The sequence below is a fragment of the Podarcis liolepis genome, assembly GCF_965112155.1.
Source record: "Podarcis liolepis genome assembly, chromosome: 5".
In the NCBI taxonomy this organism is placed as follows: domain Eukaryota; kingdom Metazoa; phylum Chordata; class Lepidosauria; order Squamata; family Lacertidae; genus Podarcis; species Podarcis liolepis.
The window spans coordinates 52,826,041-52,850,798 of record NC_139556.1 but is presented as its reverse complement, the minus strand read 5'-3'; the positions used below and the strand labels follow the sequence as shown (position 1 = coordinate 52,850,798).

General features: G+C 40.6%; 1 protein-coding gene across 3 annotated transcripts in view; it reads left to right on the top strand.

Moving 5' to 3' along the window:
- ATRNL1 (attractin like 1) overlaps positions 1-24,758 on the top strand; it is a 494,510-nt gene that overhangs the window by 137,395 nt on the left and 332,357 nt on the right. For all 3 annotated transcript variants that reach the window (XM_083504739.1, XM_083504740.1, XM_083504741.1), the window contains 2 exons: positions 2,330-2,467; positions 18,035-18,128. In XM_083504739.1, the coding sequence (XP_083360865.1) occupies positions 2,330-2,467; positions 18,035-18,128 (232 nt within the window). The remainder of the gene's footprint in view (positions 1-2,329; positions 2,468-18,034; positions 18,129-24,758) is intronic.

Here is a 24,758-nt window from a genome sequence, read left to right as displayed (position 1 = left end):
CATTTTTGTCTTTTGTGAAAAATGCCCCCAGTGTTAGGTAACTTTAAGAGAACCATCTGCAAACCATTATGCCCATAGAATAACAGCCATGCTCTTCCCTGATACCCATTCAGAACACAGTGGCAATACAATGTTTCTTGCTATTAGGTTGACATCACAAGACAATTCAAGTATCCAGACCTAATAGACTCAATGGTGTTGCATGGTCATCGTATAATCTTGGCTATTGGGCATGATATAGGCAGCAAGTCGGGTTTAAAAAAAAAAAGAATAGGAAAAAAGACACTAAAGCACCAATGCAAAGAGAAACAAAGGCATGCTTGTGTGGTTGGTGTCTGGGGAGGATCTTGGGCATCCTGATGAAGACTCTCTTTTTCTTTTTTCTCTTTAGCCCAGGTACACTCTCATGAACATTCAGCACAGTCCTAGTAATACTATTCCAAATAATGAATTGATTGCTGATCAGTTGGTTTAATTTAGCACTGTGACATTTGTAACAGACCAGATAAATATCAAAGCTAATAAGTGACGTTAACTATTCCTAAATTTGAGACCATCATCAGGTTTATTAAATTACACAGCAATCTTTAGTTAATCAGTGTTACAAGAAATAATTCAATAACAGAGAAACAATGGATGCCGAATCAAAACAATTTAGCAGTGCTCCGTGAAGAAAAGAATGTAACATCTGCTCATAAAAAACGAATGAGACTAATCCCTTATTAACCTCTGATTATTGTACAAGCACTGAAGCATAATCTGTTTAATAGGTGAAACATGCAGTGTAGTGAAAAAGGCACTTAAGGCATTGGATTGTGGGAAGAAAACTTTTTCTGTTCACTCATTTAACACATAGCTGCTGTCTAGTGTGGCCAATGTAAAAACAGCAGGGAGAAACTGTTTTCATCACAGTTGTGCAGCTGAGTACATTAGTACTTCAGTATATGGTTCCTGTAACTGAATGGAAAAATGAAGTATATAATATTCAAGTGTATTATTGAAGGTTCTAGGATCAGAGCCGTGCTTCCTCTCCTAGCATGACAGTCTTGGATTAAGCAGATGAAGTTGGACACTTGATTAATGGTGCTGTAGAGAATGCTTTACAGTATATGGTAAAATGGAATAAAGATCCTAGACATGATAAAGGGGTTAAACTAAGACTAAAACTAAAGCAGTGGTCACTTGGGATAGTGGCAGTAGCACTGAAAACTATACAGCGGAGTGTGTTAATAACATTATAAATAGCTAATCCTACACTCTATCCTTGCTTTCTGACATCAAACTAGACCAACTCCTGGAGTCTTGTGCTTCATTCTTCCAAGGGGTGCAGGAAAAATTGCTTTCTTCTTTTATTCATTAACTGGTAATTTTATTCAATAAATGAACTGCAAGCAATGACATCACTTGCAGTATTTTATTTATAGTCATCTGCTAGCTAGTTTCAAATTGTTAATTTCACTAAAACATTCCATTATTTCTAAAGTACTAAGTACAATATTCTGTTATTATTCTATTATCATTTTTGTGAGGAATTATTAATATTTTGTTTAATTTGTATACTGTCCTTGATCTGTAGATCTCAGAGCATAGTAGTTTTCTGTCCCTGTCCAGATAGTCATGTAGCCGGTCCACCGGCAAAAGCAGATGGAAGGTATTCCACACTACTGAGACCACCTGAGCCTCAAATGACAGCCAGTGACAACAAGGGATCCAGAAGTACCCCCAATCTGTGTACCCACTTTTTTGGAGGAAGTGTAACTCTATCAAGAGCAAGCAACCTCCCATCCATCCAGTCTAGGGAACCATCCACTAGCAGTGCCTCAGTCTTATCTAGAGTGAGCTTCAGTTTCTTGGCTCTCATCTAGGCCATTACCTAGGCAAGACAATGGCCCAGCACATCCACTGCCTCACCTGTAGATGTAAAGGAGAATAAGATCTGTGTGTCATCAGCATATTGTCAGCAACATACTACAAACGGCTGGATAATAGCACTTAGCAGTTTCATGTAGATGCTAAACAATATGGGATATAAAATCAAACCCTGAGAAACTCAATATTGAAGGCTGCATGGGGCTGAAGAACACTCCCCAAGCAACACTGTCTGGAAACATTCATCCAAGTAGGACCGGAACTACCACAGAGCAGTGCCACCCACCCCTAACTCGGACAGCCGCTCCAGAAGGATACCATAGTTGATGGTAGAGAAAGCCACTGAGAGGTCAAGGAGAATTAACAGAGACACATTTATTCCCTCTCCTGATAGAATTACTATTTTGTTCTTCTTTTTCATTCTCTGCTAAAAACTAGTTCTGTCTTTTTTTAATTGCAGCTTGCCAGTGCAATGGACATAGCACCTGTGTTAATGGTAATGTTTGTGATCAGTGCAAAAACCTAACTACAGGAAAACAGTGCGAAACATGTATGCCAGGATATTATGGAGATCCAACAAACGGTGGGCAGTGTACAGGTAAGTGCCTTTAAAACTGTTTCCAGTATTTTTATAATTGAATATCAGGAAATTATTTCATAGTTTGATGGATTATTTTTTTTAAAAAAAATACTAAACATTAAATTTGACATTTAGGGAGTAATCCATACGTGTGCTACTTTAGCTGCTATACTAAGGAATTCCATTTATACCAGATTGTAAAATATCTCCACTTTCGTACTGAATTTTCTATTTTGCTGCACTTCAGAAGTTAGTACAAAGTAAAAACAAACTCTGCTAATTGGCTAGGACATTTGATGGGACAGAGTTTCTACTTCTCTCTATGCACCTGTCATGTTCTCTCACAAAGAACCTTTGGGTTGTTGCTGTGTAAGCTTTTTTTGAATTGCAAGGATGTCCCCAGTTCCCACCCCTCTCTGATCTACAGTTTGCTGAACTATTTGCACTATTGTGTTGACAGGTTGGCTGAGTGAGTTAGCATGAAAATATGGAGAACATTTCTTAGGCATATTTAGATTTGATGATAAATAGAATCACAAGCTCCAGAGGCAGTGGGTACATGTTTAGCACAGTGTGGATGAGCCAGAGGAAAGTGCTCAACTCCCATTCTACTTGCTCCCATTCTCTTCTTTTGTGGCTGAGAGCAGGACTTCTGTTAACTTTACTTTCAGTTGCAAAGAATCTTAGCTTAATGTTACGCCTGAATTAGGAATCCAAGCGGCTAGGACCTAGCAGCTAGGTTAGTTTCTAAACAAACCAACTTCAAGTCATGGGTTATGAAACTGGCTTGTTTAATGGTCAACTCTGAATTATGGTGTAAAGATATACACAAGCTTCAGGTATATTCCAGGTACCATTCTGATGTCCTTTTCAGTGGGATGAGCCAGTTACTAGATCTTATCAAGGGGTGTTCCTTCTTCACTTGCTCAGTTTCAGATTACAGTGAAACATTTTTGTGTAACCTTGAAAACGAATGCAGTCTTCTCATCTGACCATTATAATAGGATGTGCGGAATCACACCCACTTCTGCATTTATAATGGAAAGTTCAAAATACTCATGCAAGGATAGATCTTGAATCCATTGAAAAGGCACAGAATTTTAAATGACATATTTCGTATGTGGCAGTTAAGTCGATCTGTTAATTTACAGGACCCTTTAATCACTGAAGGTGTTAATTTGTTAATGGGCTTTCCTGGCCTTTTGGCAATTTAAAATGTAACACTGGTTATGTGGACGTGCACATTTGATAAGCTAAAGCTAAATACATTGTGAGAATATTCAAGTGAAAGATTTATGGCTACCCTTATTGACAGTTGCACATTTTCTTGGTGTTTTATGAAGCTTTAAATAATTCTTAATAGTTTTCTTATTTCCTGAAGTTGACAAAATGTTCTTTTGCTCTCACTAGTTGCTGAATGGCAAAGTGATATATTAAAGCAGCTTTTATTCTTCAGGGAAGCATTAGCTATCTAACTAAATAAGCATACTGTCACCTTTAGTGAATGATTAATGTAAAAATGACTAAAATCAATTTATGAGCCCTATGAAATTATAAATTTTACTACTACTTTCTGGAGTTCTAGCTACATGCTGAGAGTTCCCAGGACACATGAATTCTGCTGGCTACTTAATATAGTTAGAAATTACGGTTGGAAATAGAAATGATAGTTACATTATTAAAAAAAATACATAGCTTTGGACACTTGCATATTTTATATTTCTAGAATAAATACAATATTTCAGGGATTCATAGTCTACTTTTTAAGGAAATCTTTCACAAAGCAGTTTAAAATATTTTAAAATCCAAATTCATAAAACCATTTAAAACACATAGGCCAGAGTACAAAATTAAAATGGGAAAAGAATAATAATTTATTAATATTGCCCACCAGTTTTCTCATAACAGCTTAATCTATCACCTGTACAGTGGTACCCCGCAAGACGAACGCCTCGCGAGACGAAAAACTCGCAAAACGAAAGGTTTTTTCGTTTTCGAGTTGCCTCGCAAGACGAATTTCCCTATGGGCTTGCTTCGCAAAACGAAGCTTGCCCCGGGGACAGCGGATCTTCTCTTTGAAGCAAGGGGCCGCGGGGAGATAGCGATCTCCCTGCAGCCCCTTGCTGCAAAAGACCGGGGGAAGCGGGGAAGCGAAGCGCTTCGCTTCCCGCTTCCCCCGCACCTCTTCTAAAGCAAGGGGCTGGGGGGAGATAGCGATCTCCCCGCAGCCCCTTGCTGCAAAAGACCGGGGGAAGCGGGGAAGCGAAGCGCTTCGCTTCCCGCTTCCCCCGCACCTCTTCTAAAGCAAGGGGCTGGGGGGAGATAGCGATCTCCCCCCAGCCCCTTGCAGCAAAAGACGTCGGGGGAAGCGGGGAAGCGAAGCGCTTCGCTTCCCGCTTCCCCCGCACCTCTTCTAAAGCAAGGGGCTGGGGGGAGATAGCGATCTCCCCCCAGCCCCTTGCAGCAAAAGACGTCGGGGGAAGCGGGGAAGCGAAGCGCTTCGCTTCCCGCTTCCCCCGCACCTCTTCTAAAGCAAGGGGCTGGGGGGAGATAGCGATCTCCCCCCAGCCCCTTGCAGCGAAAGATGTCGGGGGAAGCGGGAAGCGAAGCGCTTCGCTTCCCGCTTCCCCCGCACCTCTTCTAAAGCAAGGGGCTGGGGGGAGATAGCGATCTCCCCCCAGCCCCTTGCAGCGAAAGATGTCGGGGGAAGCGGGAAGCGAAGCGCTTCGCTTCCCGCTTCCCCCGCACCTCTTCTAAAGCAAGGGGCTGGGGGGGGATAGCGATCTCCCCCCAGCCCCTTGCAGCGAAAGACGTCGGGGGAAGCGGGAAGCGAAGCGCTTCGCTTCCCCGCTTCCCCCGACGTCTTTCGCTGCAAGGGGCTGGGGGGAGATCGCTATCTCCCCCCAGCCCCTTGCTTTAGAAGAGGTGCGGGGGAAGCGGGAAGCGAAGCGCTTCGCTTCCCCGCTTCCCCCGACGTCTTTCGCTGCAAGGGGCTGGGGGGAGATCGCTATCTCCCCCCAGCCCCTTGCTTTAGAAGAGGTGCGGGGGAAGCGGGAAGCGAAGCGCTTCGCTTCCCCGCTTCCCCCGACGTCTTTCGCTGCAAGGGGCTGGGGGGAGATCGCTATCTCCCCCCAGCCCCTTGCTTTAGAAGAGGTGCGGGGGAAGCGGGAAGCGAAGCGCTTCGCTTCCCCGCTTCCCCCGACGTCTTTCGCTGCAAGGGGCTGGGGGGAGATCGCTATCTCCCCCCAGCCCCTTGCTTTAGAAGAGGTGCGGGGGAAGCGGGAAGCGAAGCGCTTCGCTTCCCGCTTCCCCCGACGTCTTTCGCTGCAAGGGGCTGGGGGGAGATCGCTATCTCCCCCCAGCCCCTTGCTTTAGAAGAGGTGCGGGGGAAGCGGGAAGCGAAGCGCTTCGCTTCCCCGCTTCCCCCGACGTCTTTCGCTGCAAGGGGCTGGGGGGAGATCGCTATCTCCCCCCAGCCCCTTGCTTTAGAAGAGGTGCGGGGGAAGCGGGAAGCGAAGCGCTTCGCTTCCCGCTTCCCCCGACATCTTTTGCTGCAAGGGGCTGGGGGGAGATCGCTATCTCCCCCCAGCCCCTTGCTTTAGAAGAGGTGCGGGGGAAGCGGGAAGCGAAGCGCTTCGCTTCCCCGCTTCCCCCGACGTCTTTTGCTGCAAGGGGCTGGGGGGAGATCGCTATCTCCCCCCAGCCCCTTGCTTTAGAAGAGGTGCGGGGGAAGCGGGAAGCGAAGCGCTTCGCTTCCCGCTTCCCCCGACATCTTTTGCTGCAAGCGGCTGAAGGGAGATCGCTTCTCCCGGTGCTCCGAAGCCGGGCGGGGGGCATGGGACACCTCCCGCCGCAGCGGGGACACCTTTTGAAGGCAGGCGGGGGGGGGCAAAGACTTTGGCCCCCCGCCCGCCTTCAGAAGAGGTCCAGTCGGTTTCCCTAGGAACGCATTAATTGATTTTCAATGCATTCCTATGGGAAACCGTGCATCGCAAGACGAAAAAACCGCAAGACGAAGAGAATTGCGGAACGAATTAATTTCGTCTTGCGAGGCACCACTGTACAGTAGTTTCAGGGTTTCAATATAATGTCTGCATATAGGTTTGAATATTGGTATCCCTCTCATAGTAAGTAAATGAATCAATATGAGTTTAAAAATAATGTGTAGGTTGAAATAGAGCCTGCTTTCATGGTGCCACACCCACTCTACTTGTTCATTGGTAAACAACATTTCTGTGTGCTCTGGCTTCATGGTGTCCCATTGTGCAAGAAGCGGTTTAGTCATGTTGGCCACATGACCCGAAAAGCTGTCTGTGGACAAATGCCGGCTCCCTCGGCCTGAAGTAAGATGAGTGCCACACCCTATAGTTGCCTTTGACTGGACCAGGGGTACTTTACCTTTTTACCTTACCTTACCTTGCTCATTGTACCCAGTTTTAATGTCTAAAAAGAGACTCAGTATGTTTGGATATTATGCAAAAGTTTATTTATGGCAAGACTGAGAAGAAAAATAGTTGCTGTTATAATAAGATTATTCCTTGCCTTTAACCCACCTTCCAAATACAAGTTTTCAACAGCCAGGTAACACATTCAAAATACATTTTATTTATTCTTCTCTCATATTTCCCCATTTTCAAGGAAGTTCCTGCTCTTATTTTGGTTAAGATGTATGTGAATGTACACTACTTTTGAGCTAAATGTGTGCATTTTCATGCACAGGGAGATGAAAGAGTAGCATGACAATGCATAGCTAGTGAAGCATAGTAAGAGATGTGGGATGGAAAGAAAAGCAACATGTGGGAGAGTTTGATTGGTTTACTTAACATTATTCTCTTAATGTCTTCTTTAGGGAATACTGTATTTTGTACACCCACCTAAATGAAATAATTTAAAAATGAAAGAATCTCAATAGTGAAAGGTTTCTGTTTTCACCAATATTTTATTCACCATCAGTTTCATTTTCTTTAATTCTAGTGTTCCCACCTTGCAGTGATGTAGGACCAAAACAAATTAAGCCCTTTTGTTTCTTAATTACAATTCTGACTAGCAACTTGTAACTAAAGCGTCTTGCTAAGAACTTTTATTTTTAAGAGAACTGTAGCATCTAATGTGGATGCGTGCCTTGTTAACAATTTCTGAAAATAAGTTCATTTGAGATTCTCTGTAACAAAGACTTCCTTTCGTGGGAAAAATAAGACTTGTTAACACTTACATTGCACTATCTGAAACAGTTCTGGCTCAACTTCCTTTAAGTGGTGTGCATTTTGTGCTAACTCAGCAACTTACCCCAAGAACACGGTGAACTCAGAGGCCCTGTAATTGATGACTACTTATTACTTCGATTGGTACAGAAGAGATCCAGCAGCTTGATTTATGTATCATCCTTTTATCTTTTTCATGCTCATTTGATAGTTTCCAAAGGATTAATGGTAATCTTATAACAGGTTGCATTTGATGTTAGTGATCAAGCCTTCCTACAAACTACTGGGTATTCTTGGTTGTGGCAATGAAATATGTTTGCTTGGAATTTTCTGTTTATCTTTATCTATTTTTCTCTCTGGTACAAAATTTCTTGGCATAGCAGACTTTTTTTTAGAGTTGGCTTCTTGACTTGTTCTTTTGCAGTCAGAGGCATGCTTCCATGAGTGGAAGTCTTTTTTGCATGCAGGGATTTTGCTGACAGCACAAAATTATTGCATGACCAAAGAGAAATGAAATTCAAAGATATACACAGTCTCTTGCCAAGGTCATGTACAGTGGTTTCCACTAGTGGTTAATTAATGGAACAGCACCACTGCAGAATTTATTTCACTTCTGTATCTCTAGATCCAACTAGACTTTATGTTCCTTATTATTTATATTTACATTGTAAATTTTTATTATTGATTGTTTAGCATTTTGTATCCAGCTTTTCAAGTAAACATTTCACTCCTGCAAACTCCCTCCAACCAATTTCCCCCAATTCTCTCCCACTGCCGCCCTTCGTCCCATATTCAAGGTAGCTGTTACTCAAGGGAAGAGTTTTTTTTGGGGGGATTTAGCTGCCTGCAGTAGGGGAGTGAGTGAGAATTCTGTTTGCATGAGCACTCAGCTCAAGAATTATAATGATTACAATGATGCAATTTCACCTTCTGATTACATGGCTTTAAAATTCTACCACAGTAATTCTGATGGGATGCCAAAGGCATAACATTTAGCAAGGATCCTACCATTCCTTTGAGAATGCACAGAAAAATTATATATTACACTATGCTTGAAAACTTGATCAGGTATACCTGTCGGATACTACTTAAGCTACATCACCCAGCTGCCTACATCACAGATCTATAATGGATATGACTCAATCTGCATCTTGTGCCCTTGTGGCCAATGTAGTAGCTAGACACACACAATGACTTAGACACTGGTATGCAGACTCCCCATCTCATGCCAACCTCTCCATTGCTCTTTACAAGTGGTAAGCTCTTCAGGAGGAAGTTCCTTAAGGATGTTCTGGTTGAATCCATAGGTAAGCACAAGGTCTTATTGACACGCAAGAGAGAGGACAAAAAGCAAAACAGATGCTATTCACCTTATTTCTACAACCAATCCTTTACAATAGTAGGAAGTTTTATTTTTATTTTTAAATGATGGTTCAGAGTTCAGCAATACCCCCGTATTCTCCCCTCTCAGAGCCCTGCTTTAGCTAATGCTCTAGGGATGTTTGGAGGAGTCACTATTCTAACAAATCTCCAACAAAGGGTATCTACCGTAATTTTCGCTCCATAACACGCAGTTTTTTGCTCCTAGAAAGTAAGGGAAAGTGCCTGTGCGTGTTACGGAGCGAATGCACTGGATCAGAGCCCTGGCTGCCGCCAGTCAAGCAAAGCGGGAGCTGCTTGCAGGGCTTTGCACGGCTCTAGCTTTGCTTGCTTTACAGCCAGGAGGAGGGGCTCCTTTGCTTGCTTTAAAGCTACCTACGGAGGAGCCGGGGAGGAGGGAGGGAAGGAGAGCCATGGCAGCAAAGCGGGCAGCAGCCGCTTACATGGGAGGAGGGACAGACGGGAGCCATAGCGAGCCGGGAGAAGGCAGGCAGTTCAAAGCCAGCAGGCGCTTTTAAAGTAGCCAGCAACAGCTGCTGCAGCCTCAGCTAGCAAAGGTCCCAGCGCTCTCTAAACGGAGCAATGAGGCTGCAGAGGGACAGGAGGGCTTGGATCAGGAAGGATAAAGTTTAAGCAACCAGCAGCAAAAAAAACCAAAACCAACCTAGAGCTCTGAGCCAGGAGCGCAGTGAAAACCAGGAAGTAAAAGAAAAGGCTATCCCCCGCTTCTCAGCTGTTTTCAGGCAGGATAGATTTGAGCATTGTCTGGGTCCTAGTGCCCCTACTGCTTTTTTGTGCTCCATTCTATTGCTGCTGGTGGCTGCTTATCACTCAAACTGAACCTGATACCAGTAGCCACCTGTACAAACAAAGTAGAAGGTTGCAAGGAGGAGCGCTTTTACACAGCTAATGGCAAATCCCCTGCAATCCAAGTCCTCCTCACTTGCTCAAATCTATTCTGCCTCAAAACAAGGAGCAGAAGGAAAAGGCTGCAAACTGTTAAATGGAAAAAAACCCAGGCACAGGGCAAATACCTTAAGTATACCTTTAAAGCAACAGTGCTCTTTCCCTCCCTGCTCCCCGCTCAGCTCGCAGAAAAGCTCCTTCTCCACCCACCCCACGCGTGCTCCTTGTCCCTTGAGTGCTTTTCCTTCCCTCCCTACTTAAAACGTGGTTACAAAGCACGGATCCACATGGATCCTCAGGATTTTTGCACTGGGTCACCCCAAACTCACCATCAGATCACATGTCTGTGGCCACAGCATGAACCACAAAAATCATACACCTACTGTTTCGTTTAGAATATTTTTTTCTTGTTTTCCTCCTCTAAAAACTACGTGCGTGTTATGGTCAGGTGCGTGTTATCGAGCGAAAAATACGGTACTTGCTGGTAGCTTTATTGGTAACTTAGATATAAAAATGTGATCTCTTATTAGACTAACCAGTGGTCTTAAAGAGGCTGCTAGTGTTTGAATTAAAATAACTCTTCACTAGGCACAATAAATATTCAGAACACTTGTTCACAGAGGGAGAAGGAATGCATGAGTATTTGAGCAAAGGAGTTTCTGCCAAATATATGCTCTGTACTGCCAGTTCTCATTGGGTTTAGCAGTGTGCAAGATCAAACTCCTTTTCATAGAATGCTGTGAAGGAGACTCATTAAATTGTATTGACTAGGGGTTTTCATAAGCCAAGACTGTGTCCCATATTAATTGTGCATTAAATGTCCTGGAACAATGTTTTCTCACCCCTCAGCCTCAAATTCCATTTTTCTATGTGTACAACACATTTTTCATACTGAATAATATAGATTGAACAAAAAATGTGATTTCAGAAAGAACTAAGCTTCTTCCAAAAGTTTAATTTGATTTTCTCTGTGTTAATATTCACCATATGGTACTGGGAGAGTACAGTAATTTTTGACGCATGAAGCATAAGCCATGAAAATTGTGAACTTATAGTGTCAAGAGTTCATTAATTTTCAGATGGTATGATCAGTCATGCATAGCAGTATATCTCTTCATTGAATGACATTTAGTTCAGTTTATCCTAAGAAAGATTTATCTTTTGATATGCTTTTAGATTAATTTTCAATGTTACATTCCCTGTTTGTTTAAGATAATAATCTTCTCTATTTCTCTGTTTTTAATACCGTTTTCTGATCTTGAAAGCTGACAAATGTGCATGCAACATTAGCATGGCCCTAGGGCTGTCTGCGAGAGTATGCACAAATAACAATAAACTTCCTGGGGGGCCAATAAACTTCCTAGGCATCATAATACTCAGTGTTTTCCATTTGTAAAAAATGGAAGTAATCGTGAACTCCCTCGTGAGTGTTTTATTAGAGGTGTAACACCTCAAAAACTGTGCTAATTCTAGCATAAACACTTCTAACTTTTTTCATAGATGTTACAGAAACGTTTGCCTGGGCAAAACACTATAAATCCACCTCCAATTTCACTTCAGTCAAAATTGAACATCAACAGAGTAATGTGCAAGATCTTGTGAGTAATGTAAGCGATCTCTGCATTTTTAACACTTTCATTAGAATTCCTATAGATGTTTCATTTCAGCTGGAATTGTTCAAATTCCACTAGAATCTCACTTTACAGAGTTTGATGATTTAGTTTGTCATTTTCTTAATGACAATGGGTGATTATCAGGATTGCAATATACTTTACGTATAAAGTGCTATTTGTTGACTTTGGAGGTAAATGGCTACACTTTATTACAAGACTATCTACAATGTGCAGTAGCTTGTTATACCTTTAATCTTTCCAGACATCCCTTTATCATCTTTCAGTAGTGCCCATGAACATTAGAATGTTCCAGTCTGCGTTAGTTTCGTTCAGTGTTGCCCTGAATGTTAATAAATCAGTGTAATATGCTTAGTTAATATAAATAGCACACAATTTATTAATGTTTCTTGAGAGAGACACATTGAAACTATTTACAAATGCATTTAAAAATTATTCATGTACACCCTTTTTTGTGTAATAATCCAAGGTAAACAAATAACCTGTGTAGTGAACTCATTTTGAAACGGAAATTCCTTTTCAGCAGTACTTGAAATAATGGCGAAAGCAACCACTGCATTTTAAATTAAATTGCTTAAAATGTGTACTTCATGAAAATGTTTGTGGTTATTCTGTTGTCAGCATAAGGAACTACATTTTTTATGCTGAGCCAGCAAGCAAGAAACAATCAATCACACCACAGGCTTATTATTAAATAAGTTTTATATGGGTGGTAATTTTACTGCATGGATTTTCTTTAGTAAATTATATTGTCTTCAAAGAACCTTTATTTTCTTCTTAAAATCTCCATATTGTATACAACAGTATGCACATATTTATTTGCCCTAAATAGCATTAAAATTTCTTGCTGCCTCAAAGACGTTTCTACACTGTTTTCATGAATGAATGAATGAATGAATGTGCTGGTACCTAAGCTGCTGCTTTTAAAGGATTATTTTGTGCAGTGACCAATATTTGTCTGAATTTTTTTATTGCTGTGATGAAAATTTGTGTGCTACTTTTACAGTGAGCTAGTAATAATATATTAAACAGATGCTTGTTCAGAAGGAGGAATAGAGTGGTCAAATGTGATGCAGAGCCAGATATAGCTGCTATCTTAATAACACATAGTTGATTGAGCATATATATAAATTATTTCAGTGTTTCATAGATTTCATAAAGGTTTTCAAGTACAACACCTTCTTCCAAGCTTCTGATTTACTTTCAAGAGCAATTTTGATGAAAACCTTTCATCTAACATGACACTCTGTTTTGAGCCTTACATGGAACCTTATAATTTTGAAACGGTCATCTTGGTATGCTTTATGAAATTGGTAATGGCAGACCTGAGATCTACCTGCCATATCGGTCACATCAGTTATTGATTATCGTAATCTTAAAGCTGGGTGGTCTTTCTTCCCAAATTCTTGGCCAAATGTTATGTGACTCGCAAAGTCCAGGTTAGAAGATGAGTACTGAAGCTTTGTGGTGCTTGACTGATGGCTATAATCCATGATAGTGCCCCAAAAACTTAATTGTATGTAAGTAGGTAGTCCATTTTGCCCAGCTTTCAGTGCAGGGATAGAAGACAATAATCACTACCCTTACAATGAAAATCATTCAGTATGTTTACTAGTTCACTGCAATTGCAAATAGCTATTCTACAATTTGAGGTTCTTTAACTATCTGACTGTCTTTTAATCATTTACTATAAAATCAAGCATTTAAGCTTTAGGTTGTGGTAAATTAAACAGTACACATTGCTTATATTAAAAGCTTGTAATTTCTTGTGCATTTGTCAAGGGCAGACAAGTGGAAAAAAAGAAACACATACTTGCAAACATAATGAAGTGTAGTGTATGTTTCTCACTAAATGTGCTATAAAAACATGCCATTGCTGCTCCTGCATTTTTACGTTAACAGGAATATTTATATTGATGGCGTCTGAAGAGGATTTTACATTATTTAGTGTTAGACTTACCCTGTAAATATGTGTCATTTTATTAGCAATTTAAACTATTCTGGAATCTGTTTGTTTATATAACTGGAAGCAATATAGCTGCCAGCTGGAGCTGTAACAAATATTTATTTTGCAATGTAGAGGGTGGCATTTAACTACCGTGTCCCATCAGTGGAAGGATTTTCATTTGCGCAATGGGACTTTCACCCCTCTCCTTGAAAAAGACCATAGCCCATTGGTAGAACATCTGCTTTGTATGCAGAAGATCCCAGATTCAATCCTTGGCATCTCCAGGTAGGACTAGGATGGTACCCCATTTGAAACCCTAGAGAGCTGTTGCCAGTCAGTGTAGTCAATACTGAACTTCTAAGTTGTGACAAGTCATAGTTAGCAGCTTCATCCTAATGCAGCTAGGTATAAATTGTGTCAACCAGGATCACAGGTAGGTTCTGTTTCAGTTGCAAATTATGTGACAAATCGGCAAATTATGGTTTTGTCACAAATTAAAAACTAGCTGCTTCTAATCTCTTGGAGGAGGAGGGAACCTGCAAGCCTCAGGCTTGCTACAACTCATTTGTGATCATTGGAATTAAGCCTGTATCTCTTCTTTCACTTCAGTCATTATTTCCTCAGTTTTTACAGGCCCTGCAAATGTCCCTTTTTCTCCTCCCTCACCATCTGCCTCTCCCTCCTTGGTGCCAGCTTGTGTGCTGCAGCTGAAGAAACATTTTGTTCACTGGCCTTTTTAGATTCATTTAGCTGGAAGTACAAATCATTAGATAAATTAATGACCATCAGGAGAGGAGGGTAGGGGGTGGTTCGGGAGAGCTGAGTGGAGGGCAGAGAGATAAGTGAGCAGAGTCCAGGGGAGCAAATTCTCTGCCTCCTGCTGCCATTCCTAATTTTGTGTCATGATAGAGCTGATTCTGAGAGGCACTGTACCTGTAAATACCAGTCACAATGGAATGACAGGACTAGAGGGCTATTGCCATCATGTCTTGTATGTGGGCTACTAGAAGGCATTTGGTTGGCTACTGCGAGAAACAGGATACTTGTCTAGATAGACCTTTGGTCTGATCCAGGAGTCATCATTATATTTCTAAGTTATCTGATTAAAGTTTTTTTTTATAGCTTAAAGGTGCCCTGAATAAAGAGACAACAGTTATTTGGTTTTTAAACAAGTTAACTTCCTGGACCTTGTAAGAATTTTGTATGCCCATGGCTAGTACATTTAAGTAGCAAATATTGTGTGCACAGTTGTGATGGAAGCAGAGTTTGATGGTGCAATATAGGCAAAATTTCACCACTGTCAGGGACTCGGCAGAGGAGGAATGGTGGAGACCACCTCCCCAGCCTGACAATTCCAGAGAAGTAGTTTGGAATTACAACGGGTTTGAGGGAGGTCACAGCTCAGAGGAAGATGAGGGGAATAGTTGGAAAATAATGGGAGAGGAGGAGGAAGAGACAGAGTTGGAGCTGCTGGCTGACACGTTATCACTAGAAAGCATTCCAGACCCACCATCTTCAAGAACCAGGTGAGCTTTAAAAGTAGGAGAGCAAAGAGCTCGAAGACAGACGGCCCTAAGCAGCAACTGTAGAAGGGGTGGTGCTGCTGACGAATGAGGAAGTAGGAGATAAGGGGGTGGAGATTTACTCGGGACAACACCATCATTCGAAGAGGCTGCATTCCCAAGCCTCTCTCTGCCAATATTGAATAAAAAGCAGATGGTAGGGACCTTTCCTTGTCTTATCCATTCCTGGCAACTTGCCAGTCGTGGGGGATGGTTCCTCTGCTGCCTGACAACCAGAGAGATATAGCTCTCAGTATGCTGAGCTAGAGCTTCACTCTGATTGGCTGTAGGTACAGGTAGCCAGAAGTGGGTGGAGACAGCACTTTGAGAGGGAAAGGAAAAAATCAGTTCCTGGAATTCAGCTCAATAAACAGCATAACCTCTGAGCTGTGTAAAATCTGCCCTGAGGGAAAATTTTAGCCAGAGAAGGCAGTCTTTGAGCTGGGGGTTAGCTTAAAGGACAGTGGTTATTGTCTTTAAAGAGTAATACAGACATGCAGCAACTGGGAAGCTGAATTTTGGGAGAGGAGAAGTGGAGTTGTGAGGGAACACTCTACTTAAATCCCATTTCAGAAGGAAGGGAAAATATCTTCAGGGAGAGAATAATCCCAAACCAGTTAGAAAGGGAGTGTGTGCTTGTCCCCTGGTGTGGTATACTACGTGAATCTAATAGAGCAGCCTCAAGGTTGGGAATCTCAAGAACAATAGGCAGGTTAGTACTAGTGTGGCCTGGCAGAAAGTACTGGCCTGTTTCAGAACCTGCAAGTTGTTGAAACCTAAACTGTGACACCTCTGATAAGTTTAAATGACTGAAGTAAATCTAAGCTGTACACTTACCATTTTACCACCTTACTGAAAAGCCTGTGACTTCTACTGAATCCATAGAAAAATAGAATCATAGAATGGTAGAGTTGGAGGGGACCACAAGGGTAATCTAGTCCAACCCCCTGCAATGCAGGAACCTTTCACCCAACATGGGGCTCGTACCTATGGCCCTCATGCTCTACCGACTGAGCTATCCAGCCTCAATATATATTGTATATATCATTTACTGATTCTTTAAAGACTTTCAACTCCTGACAGACCACTTTTTACAATTCTTGTTGTGAAATAAATCTTTTTCAAAGTGCCAGTTTTTTAAAAAGGGGGTTGGCTGTACAGTGGTACCTTGGGTTACATACGCTTCAGGTTACAGACTCTGCTAACCCAGAAATATTACCTCGGGTTAAGAACAGAAATCGTGCAGCAGCGGCGCGGCAGCAGCAGGAGGCCCCATTAGCTAAAGTGGGACCTCAGGTTAAGAACAGTTTCAGGTTAAGAACGGGCCTCCAGAACAAATTAAGTTCTTAACCCAGTGTATTAAATAAAGGCTCACTGCATCTGTTCTGGGGCTGAGTTATATAGCCAAGAGACAATATTTCTGGGAAGGTGGGACAATATTTTAAGCCAATCCTAAGAACTACACGTCCTACCACAAGTGTGTCTAGTTCTTAGGCTTGGTTTCCCAGTATTGACCTCAAATCAGGGGGAAAGGTGCAGGGTCTGCCTCAGCAGTCATAACTGTATGAGGAGTAATATGATATACTACTCTGGAATGGTATGCATGGCTAATGAAAAAAAAAGTTCTATTTGGTCAGTCTTGCTTAGTATGTGTTTCTGCTCTATCTAATATAGAAATTTGGTGCATGCTTTGAAAGATGGCCTCATCATCATTCATCAAAAATCTCTTTTAGTTTATGATTGATATTTGAACTCAATATACAGATATGAGGAAGCATACCTTATTAGAGAGAAGCTCATGCTGCTGATGGATTTTCAGATCATGCATAATGCACTAGTATCTAGTAATAATACTAATATTGCATTACAAGGAGATGGTTCTTTTCATCTGATATATTCTCTGTCATTACCTGTTCTCGTCAAACCTTGCACACTTCCATATAAGCAGGCTCTGCCAGTGATTTAGCAACATATTCAACATTGACATAGGTCACAAATATCATTTCCCTGAGTTCCTTAATAAATTTGCATGGTGGAAAGTACCTCATAATTGGTGTTACACAATTAATTGAAGTCAAAATTTAGATAAGTTCTGAAACCATAATTGCTCACAGTGATAAAAACTAGTCCTCAACATCAATTGAGGACATTTCCTTCCTCCTCATTGGCATATGTGCCACACCAATCCTTTGGTTAGTGCTTTGACTCCATTGGTTCTTCGTGATTTGGCTTTGTTTCTAGTGATATATATTTGGAATGATGCAAGTGTTGAGAAGAAATTATTTGTTTGGGAACCTTTGATATGTATTGTTTTCTTCAAATTCCACATGTGTTCTAGGATAGTATTTGGTGGCTTACTTTTTATGAAATTACCAAATCGCACAGATTTTCTCTCCACTATGTACACATACAAAAAGAAAGAATGGAGCTGTATTCTGGAGCATCTTAAGAGGGAAATGTATGAGTACTATCTGCCTACAGTACACCTGTTTTCATTGGCTCCCTCTTTCAATTTGGTGATTGTTAACAAGATTTATAATGTTATATGTTTGGGGAGAATGCTAGAGGATTACTCAGAGTGCCACACTGTGGGAATATTTCCATATCTGGGGCTCATACAATCCACAATAGCCGATATCAATTTTTTTTTTTAAATGCCTATAATTCTGTGTACAGTTCATTCCATTGGTCAATAAGCACCGACAACAAGAAAATATTAAAACAGCATGACACAAAGCACAGTGCAAGATGACAAATACAGCAGTTCCAAATCTCTGTGAATTCCTTGCTAAGTTTCCGCTACTGAATTTATTCTAATTTTATGAAATGTATTACTAGTCAGAAAATTAGTCTTACCATTACCTCTAGCTAATAAATAATTATCAAAGTATGTTAATCTGTATACAAAGTTACACTGGAATGAGAGACTTCAGCAGTTTCCTCTTTGTTTTTTATAGCGTGCACATGCAGTGGACATGCAAATATTTGTCACATGCAAACAGGAAAATGTTTCTGCACAACTAAAGGGATCAAAGGAGACCAATGTCAACTGTGAGTACAAGTAATCAAGCTCTCAGCCATTTAAATGTATATTTAAACTCCACCTGTCAGCAATTTTTGGGTGGGATGTTGATCCATAAACCGATTTCATTATTTTTTTCAGCCCTTCCGATAACTGTTTTTCTTTTAGAGAAATAATGTTCCCTTTTTAAAAAGAACATTGCAAATAGTAATGAGCTATTTCAAGTATTAGATATATGTAAAATAATCCACTAGGAAAAGTTGGCTGTAGACTGCATTTTATTTCTTCCATTGTATAAATTATTCTCTATAAAACATTCAGATATTTTATTTTGGGAACAGGTTGGTAATTCTTCAGACAACCCCCCCCCCCCCCATAATAAGATACTGAAATGAGTTTGCTGGTCTTTTGCCAGTAGATGAAATCAGTAAATGAAATCATTGTTACCAGGTGCTTATATCTGAAGTGCTTTAATTCTTAATGCCATACTGTAAAAGCTCAAATAAATCCAATAATGCACAACACTTTGCACTGAATCTCATAATTTTGTTACTTCATTAAGCAAGAGAGATGTAACTAATGGTCTTTGAAACTTCTGTATTACATTGGGACTTCTTCAAAGACTTATTTAAATACATAATTCCTGTGTTCCTTATCAATAGAAAAAGTTCTATCTGCTATTTATTAACAATTTATGAGAAGCTAACTGTTTCTACAAGGGACATGGGTGACGCTGTGGGTTAAACCACAGAGCCTAGGACTTGTTGATCAGAAAGTCGGCAGTTCAAAACTCCGCGACGGGGTGAGCTCCCGTTGCGCGGTCCCTGCTCCTGCCAACCTAGCAGTTCAAAAGCACGTCAAAGTGCAAGTAGATAAATAGGTACTGCTCCAGCAAGAAGGTAAACGGTGTTTCGGTGCTGGCCACATGACCCGGAAGCTGTACGCCGGCTCCCTCGGCCAATAAAGCGAGATGAGTGCTGCAACCCCAGAGTCGGTCACGACTGGACTTAATGGTCAGGAGTCCCTTTACCTTTACCTTTAACTGTTGCTACAATTGGGATTTGTAATTAGGAACCATATGGTTTTCTCAGCCCCTTTTCTTCATCAGTATTTGTTTTGCAGTCTATACGTGCTTAAGACTGCTTGCAATAGCTAGGACATGATGTGTGTGGGGAAATGTGCACAGAGCAACCCAGCTGAACTCTCCTACTGCTCATTGTCTGGTGGTGATGATGTCTCATAATGCAATGGCTTCATTAGAATATTAAAGGTTTTGGGGGTATTAAGAAATATTACCTCTTTGTCATGACGGGAATGCATATGTAGCCAGTCTACATAAGGGTACTTGTAACCCTGGCTTGCTGTGTTAATTACGGTACTCAGTTTGGGGTGGTGGTACAAAATGCAGGGTTCACAGCACAAAATGAGCACCAAACTTTGGCATCATTTTGGAGGGGGATCAAAAATTTTGGGGTTACACATTAATGAAGCTGTATAATAGTACACCTCCAGTACTAAATTACTCTTGGGTCAAGGTGTTCCTTAGATGTACAGCAGCATCAAGAGACGAAGTAGTTTTATGAATCCTAACATTTTAGTAAGGTCATCAGGACTGATGCAAAACACATCTCATGTAGGCTTTTGTGCCTGGAATGTTACAAGGGCAGTGCCAAATATCTAATATGGACATATCAGTAAGAAGCTGCTTGGTACATTTTTTATGGGCAAGGGCCGAGGACAGCTGGTTGTGGGTCAAGCCTACAACCAGAGGGGAGTTTGGCTCACCTTGTAATAGGCTTAGCCCTTCTGAACTTGAGTGCTAAAGTCCCAACAGTCCTGTTCTGCAGCTACAGCCATCATGTCCAAGTTGGAAGAGCTCATCCTACTTAATTTGTCCCATACAGCTGTTAGAAGCAAACTTTTCATCTGTGCAAGACACACTTGTATAAAATGAATCAGGAGAACTGCATTACTGTTCTCTGTTCAGAAAAATTGACTTGTTTTTTTTTTAATAGCAGCACTGCAACTATTTTTTTTATTAGAATTTTAATTAACACTACTTAGGAAATATGGTGGTAAGGTTTAGTGTTTGTTACAGAGCTTGATCCTTTCTTTGTGCTGTTCCTCTCTTCCTCTCTCTTCCCCCCATACCTCCCCAATATCCATCTGTACTATCACAGTCAAGAATGCTTCTAAGCGAGTGCACATATGATTGCAACCTTAATTTGTTAAAAGCAGGGTAATCAATAGAGTAAACTATGTATGTAATGTGTTGATAATTCAAATGAGAATATTAATGCGTGTGTGTTTTTTCTAAAGGCATATCACATACAAAATGATGTTCAAAATTATGAAGGCACTAACAGTCATTTTCAATATTAGTTAATATTATATTTGTTATGTTCTGCACTATTGCTGTTTGGACCATGAACTATATACAATACATGCTCAAATACTGGTAAACTGTAGCTAAGAATATAAATTGTTTCCCAGTTGTTGAGCAGGACATTGTGCAATCTCAGCAGCAAGCCTATAAATCTGTGATTACTAAAGTAAGGATTTCCATGAAAATTTCAAACTTTAGCTGTTCACTGTGTAAGTTAGATTTATATTCCTGTCAAGAATTGTATTGATTACAAAGTCATAGCTGCAGGGCAGAACATTGCTCCTCCCACCCCTCCCTCTATAACTGTTCACAGTGTGCAGTGAATACTGTGCCCTATGAAGAGAGACTTTTTAAAAATCAGAGAGGCTGTATAAAGCAAATTATTTTAAACTGGAAGAGGCTGCAGAGTCTAGAGGGAGAAAAATATTCTTATCCCTTTCAAGACATGAATGCATTCCTTTCAGAAATGACTGGTTTTTCATTTCTAGTTTAAAAAGAAAGAAAGAAAATTAAGAGTTAAGAGTAATAATGTTAAATAATGTTTTTAATTACTGTACTGTGATTTGTCATATAAGGGCTGTCTAAATTAACAAGGCATATTGCTTAATACTATTGGATTTCTGAGCTCAACTGCTAGTGCACAGTATCCTTTGACACCAATGACACAATTGCCTGAACATGACAAACGCCCTATGAATGATGCTGAACACTGCTTCTGCCTTGTGACACTCCAACTGTGTCTTACGCTAACCATAGCTAAGAAGCCGTGCTGAGGTTTGAGCTCTGAGATATACAACAAGCAAACCTTGATTTATAGGTCTTGTCTACTTTTGTTTCCCATCTGCTCAGCATTCATGAGTTCATGCCTATCCCCACAGCACTAAGTGTGTGGGCTGTCAATGATCTGTCGAACTGTGGTTTCAGATCCTGGTTCTCATTGTCGGAAACAATTACCGTATCTTCTTTGGACAGGCTCAGGTTTAGACATTAAAACAAATCATGTTTAAGCAAAACGCAGCCTCCATGTGGGAGTTAAAACATTTCTGAACATTTTAACATGATTCGGGTTGATCATGTGAAGTCCCTAGCCCTATTCAAGCATGCTGCTCACTTGTACAGCTTACACATGAACAAAACATGTCGGAATACTGGAGACCTAGAAGGAGCAGCAAAGGAGCTGCCAGCACAGCTCTTCTGCATTTGCTGCCTGAAGTTATCACCTCACTTGACCTAATAGTAGGGTAAGTGTTATTCTGCAAAAAAGGCAAGAGAGAGAGAAATGGGAAAGTGATTTGAAATAAAAGCAAGTGGCATCTAGAGGGATTGAAGAATGGTAAAGGCAGGCCAATTAGAGCAAGTGAGGTGTAGGACCATGCTAAATGTTTTACTGTGGATATTTGGTGCAAAAAGTAGCACATCTGAGGGCACAAAATGTCCCCAGAAGCTTTCATCATTTTTATTTAAGGTGGTTCTCCGTGTCTTTCTCTGCTCCTGTGCCCCATTTGTAATTGCCGTTTGCTATAGAGCATCTGTCAGCCAGGATTGTTACAGTTTCATTGTGGCTTACTATAGTAAGGTATCTCCAGTTGCTTTAAGAAAGGGGAAATGTTCCTGTGCACACACTCTGCAGAAAGCACAAACGTTTTTGCAAATAAATTGCTGAAAATGGTTTGGTTTGGGAGTGTGTGCAAACCATGCTCAGTCAGAGTGGTCCCATGTTTTGATTGAGTCCCAAAGGATGTGAAAGAGATGGCAGGATCAGTGGGAAAGAGGGGGATTTGGATGAGTTAGAAAGTAAGTAGGAAACTGGGAAGATGTGAAGTGCATTTTATGCAGAAGGAAGAGATTGGATATTTATTTATTTATCTTTATCCATATTCCACATTTCTCAACAGAGCACTCAGAGCTTAAGGTGCCAGAAAGTGCTATGTTGAATTTCTTATGTTGATTCTACATTGTCCTGTGACTTTCTTATCAAATAGTTTTTTATGCATTCTCATGGTACATCTTCACAGTTACATGGCTCAGCACAAATCTCAAAAGTACAGGAAGTGGCAAAAAGAGGTTAGACTGTACTGTATAGTATTTCCTGAGTTCATCAATTGCATGGACTGCACACTCCCCCAGTCTGACCCCATGAATGCTATAGCTTGGCCTGCCATATAGTTATTGCAAGCTCTGTGATTTAAGCTTCTGGGTGTCTATAATACATTGCTTCATCACATCAAAACATTCATCCTATCCCAGGTTTCCTCAACCTTGGCCCTCCAGATGTTTTTGGCCTACAACTCCCATAATGCCTAGCTAGCAGGACCAGTGGTCAGGGATGATGGGAATTATAGTCTCGGAACATCTGGAGGGCCAAGTTTGAGGAAGCCTGCCCTATCCGAATGCAATACTGACAATACTGTCAGACATTTTGAAAAGACACTCACAAAACAATGAGAGCTGCTATTTGAGGGTTAGTGCCATTCAGAGTTAATGGACAAAACCATTTCCTGTTCTCAATTTACTTAACAATTTACTTCTTGTTCTTCTCCTATTTCCTATTGCTTGATTGTAGAGATGGGCTAAGATAAAACCAAAACTGACAAATGATGCCTTAAAAAATGTGGTCTATATGCACAGCTAGGAAATTTCTTACTCCAGTTAGATGAGGAAAAGAGAGAGCAATGTATAATCTAGAGACGTGCAGCCTCACCTCTTTGAATTTACTGCTTTCTATTGTCATTAAGGCAAAAGTAAAGAGGCCATGTTGCGAATCCATTCTTTAAGGAGTGAAGTGATGCAGAAACTGGATAAATAATATAGTAAAATAATATAGTAATATAGTGGATAATAATTTGTTCACCATTGTGCACAACAACAATTTTGAGAACAAAGACATGCCTTTTTTCTGTCTCCATTATGTTAATAGACATTAAAGATTATTTCAAGAAATCTGTTTTTCTTTTTCTCCCTTTGCCACTAATAGGACTAGCCAAAAATAACTTTGGTTTCTGTGCTTTATAGGGGTTTTACAAAGTCTCTGTTTAATAACACAGGCTTGCTCTCCATTTGTGGGGCTTATTTTTTCTTTTGTAAACTGCTTTGCCAAACATGGTAAAACAATTCTCTGAATTTTCCTTCTGAAATCTGTGATTAGACTTGCCATTGTGCTTGACATTGTAAAATTGCATTTCATGTTCTGCCTTTTCTCCTCATCTAGTCAGTGACCTTAAGTCAATCTTTCCCTCTCTCCCCCAGTGCAAGTTACATTAACATAGCTGATGTTTGTGCATATTTTCCTTTCAGCTATTTTGTAAATTTCAGTTACCTTTATTATTTCATAGACAAACATTTGTCCTTAAAATTTCTTTTTTCTTAATGTCAACAATACTAGGAAATGCTCATCAGCTTGTTATAATGAGCTGGTCAGGACATCATGATAGACTATGGTTTATCATGACAGGAACAAGATACAGTGAGGCTTGGGCTTGCACATCCATCCATCCATCCATCCCCCTGAATCCTCTTGTGTGCTGCTTTGGATGATCTTCAGATTCTACACAGACTACAAACATCATATCTAAATGCATAATAAAGGAACCTGGCCCTCTTTAAAATACCAGTTGAAGTGATGCCCCAGCAAAGGAAGGCCATCATGTTTGCTTGTATCAAAAGAGCCATAGCTAAACTTAACACAGTTTGTCAGATTTAGACAAACAATAAGCAGCAGTTAATCTAAAACAGAAGAGGTGTTTTTTAAACAAAAAATACATTTTGTAATTAGTTTCCTTTATATTTTGTATTAATTAACATGTTCGTTAAAGTGCAGAGTCTCAACATGAATTAATATAATATAAAAAATAGAATAGATAGATTTTCTAATGAAACCTGAATTCTAGTTAATTTCTTATAAAAGAAGAAAAGAGAAAGTTTCTCTTCTCTCCAAGCCTGCACTGTATATTTGGGTGCACACCTTCTTGTCCCAGAATATGTGGCTAAACAGCACCTAATTGATTCTTCCTTCAGTCTCTGTTGTAGAGTTTGAACAGTGGATAACAAAATGCTATACTTTTTAATGAAATAACAAAATCTGATTTACTTCTCATTCAGTTGAATTTTCATTTCAGAAAGAGCATGTGTGCATTTTGTGATGATGACTGGCAAAAACCAATGTTTATCATTGATTAACCAGATTCGGCATGACAGAGCAAAGGATAGCCAGTGTTAAGCCAGTTATTGCTTAACTGGCAGGAAGGATAATGCACAATGATTCTAACTTTCCTAG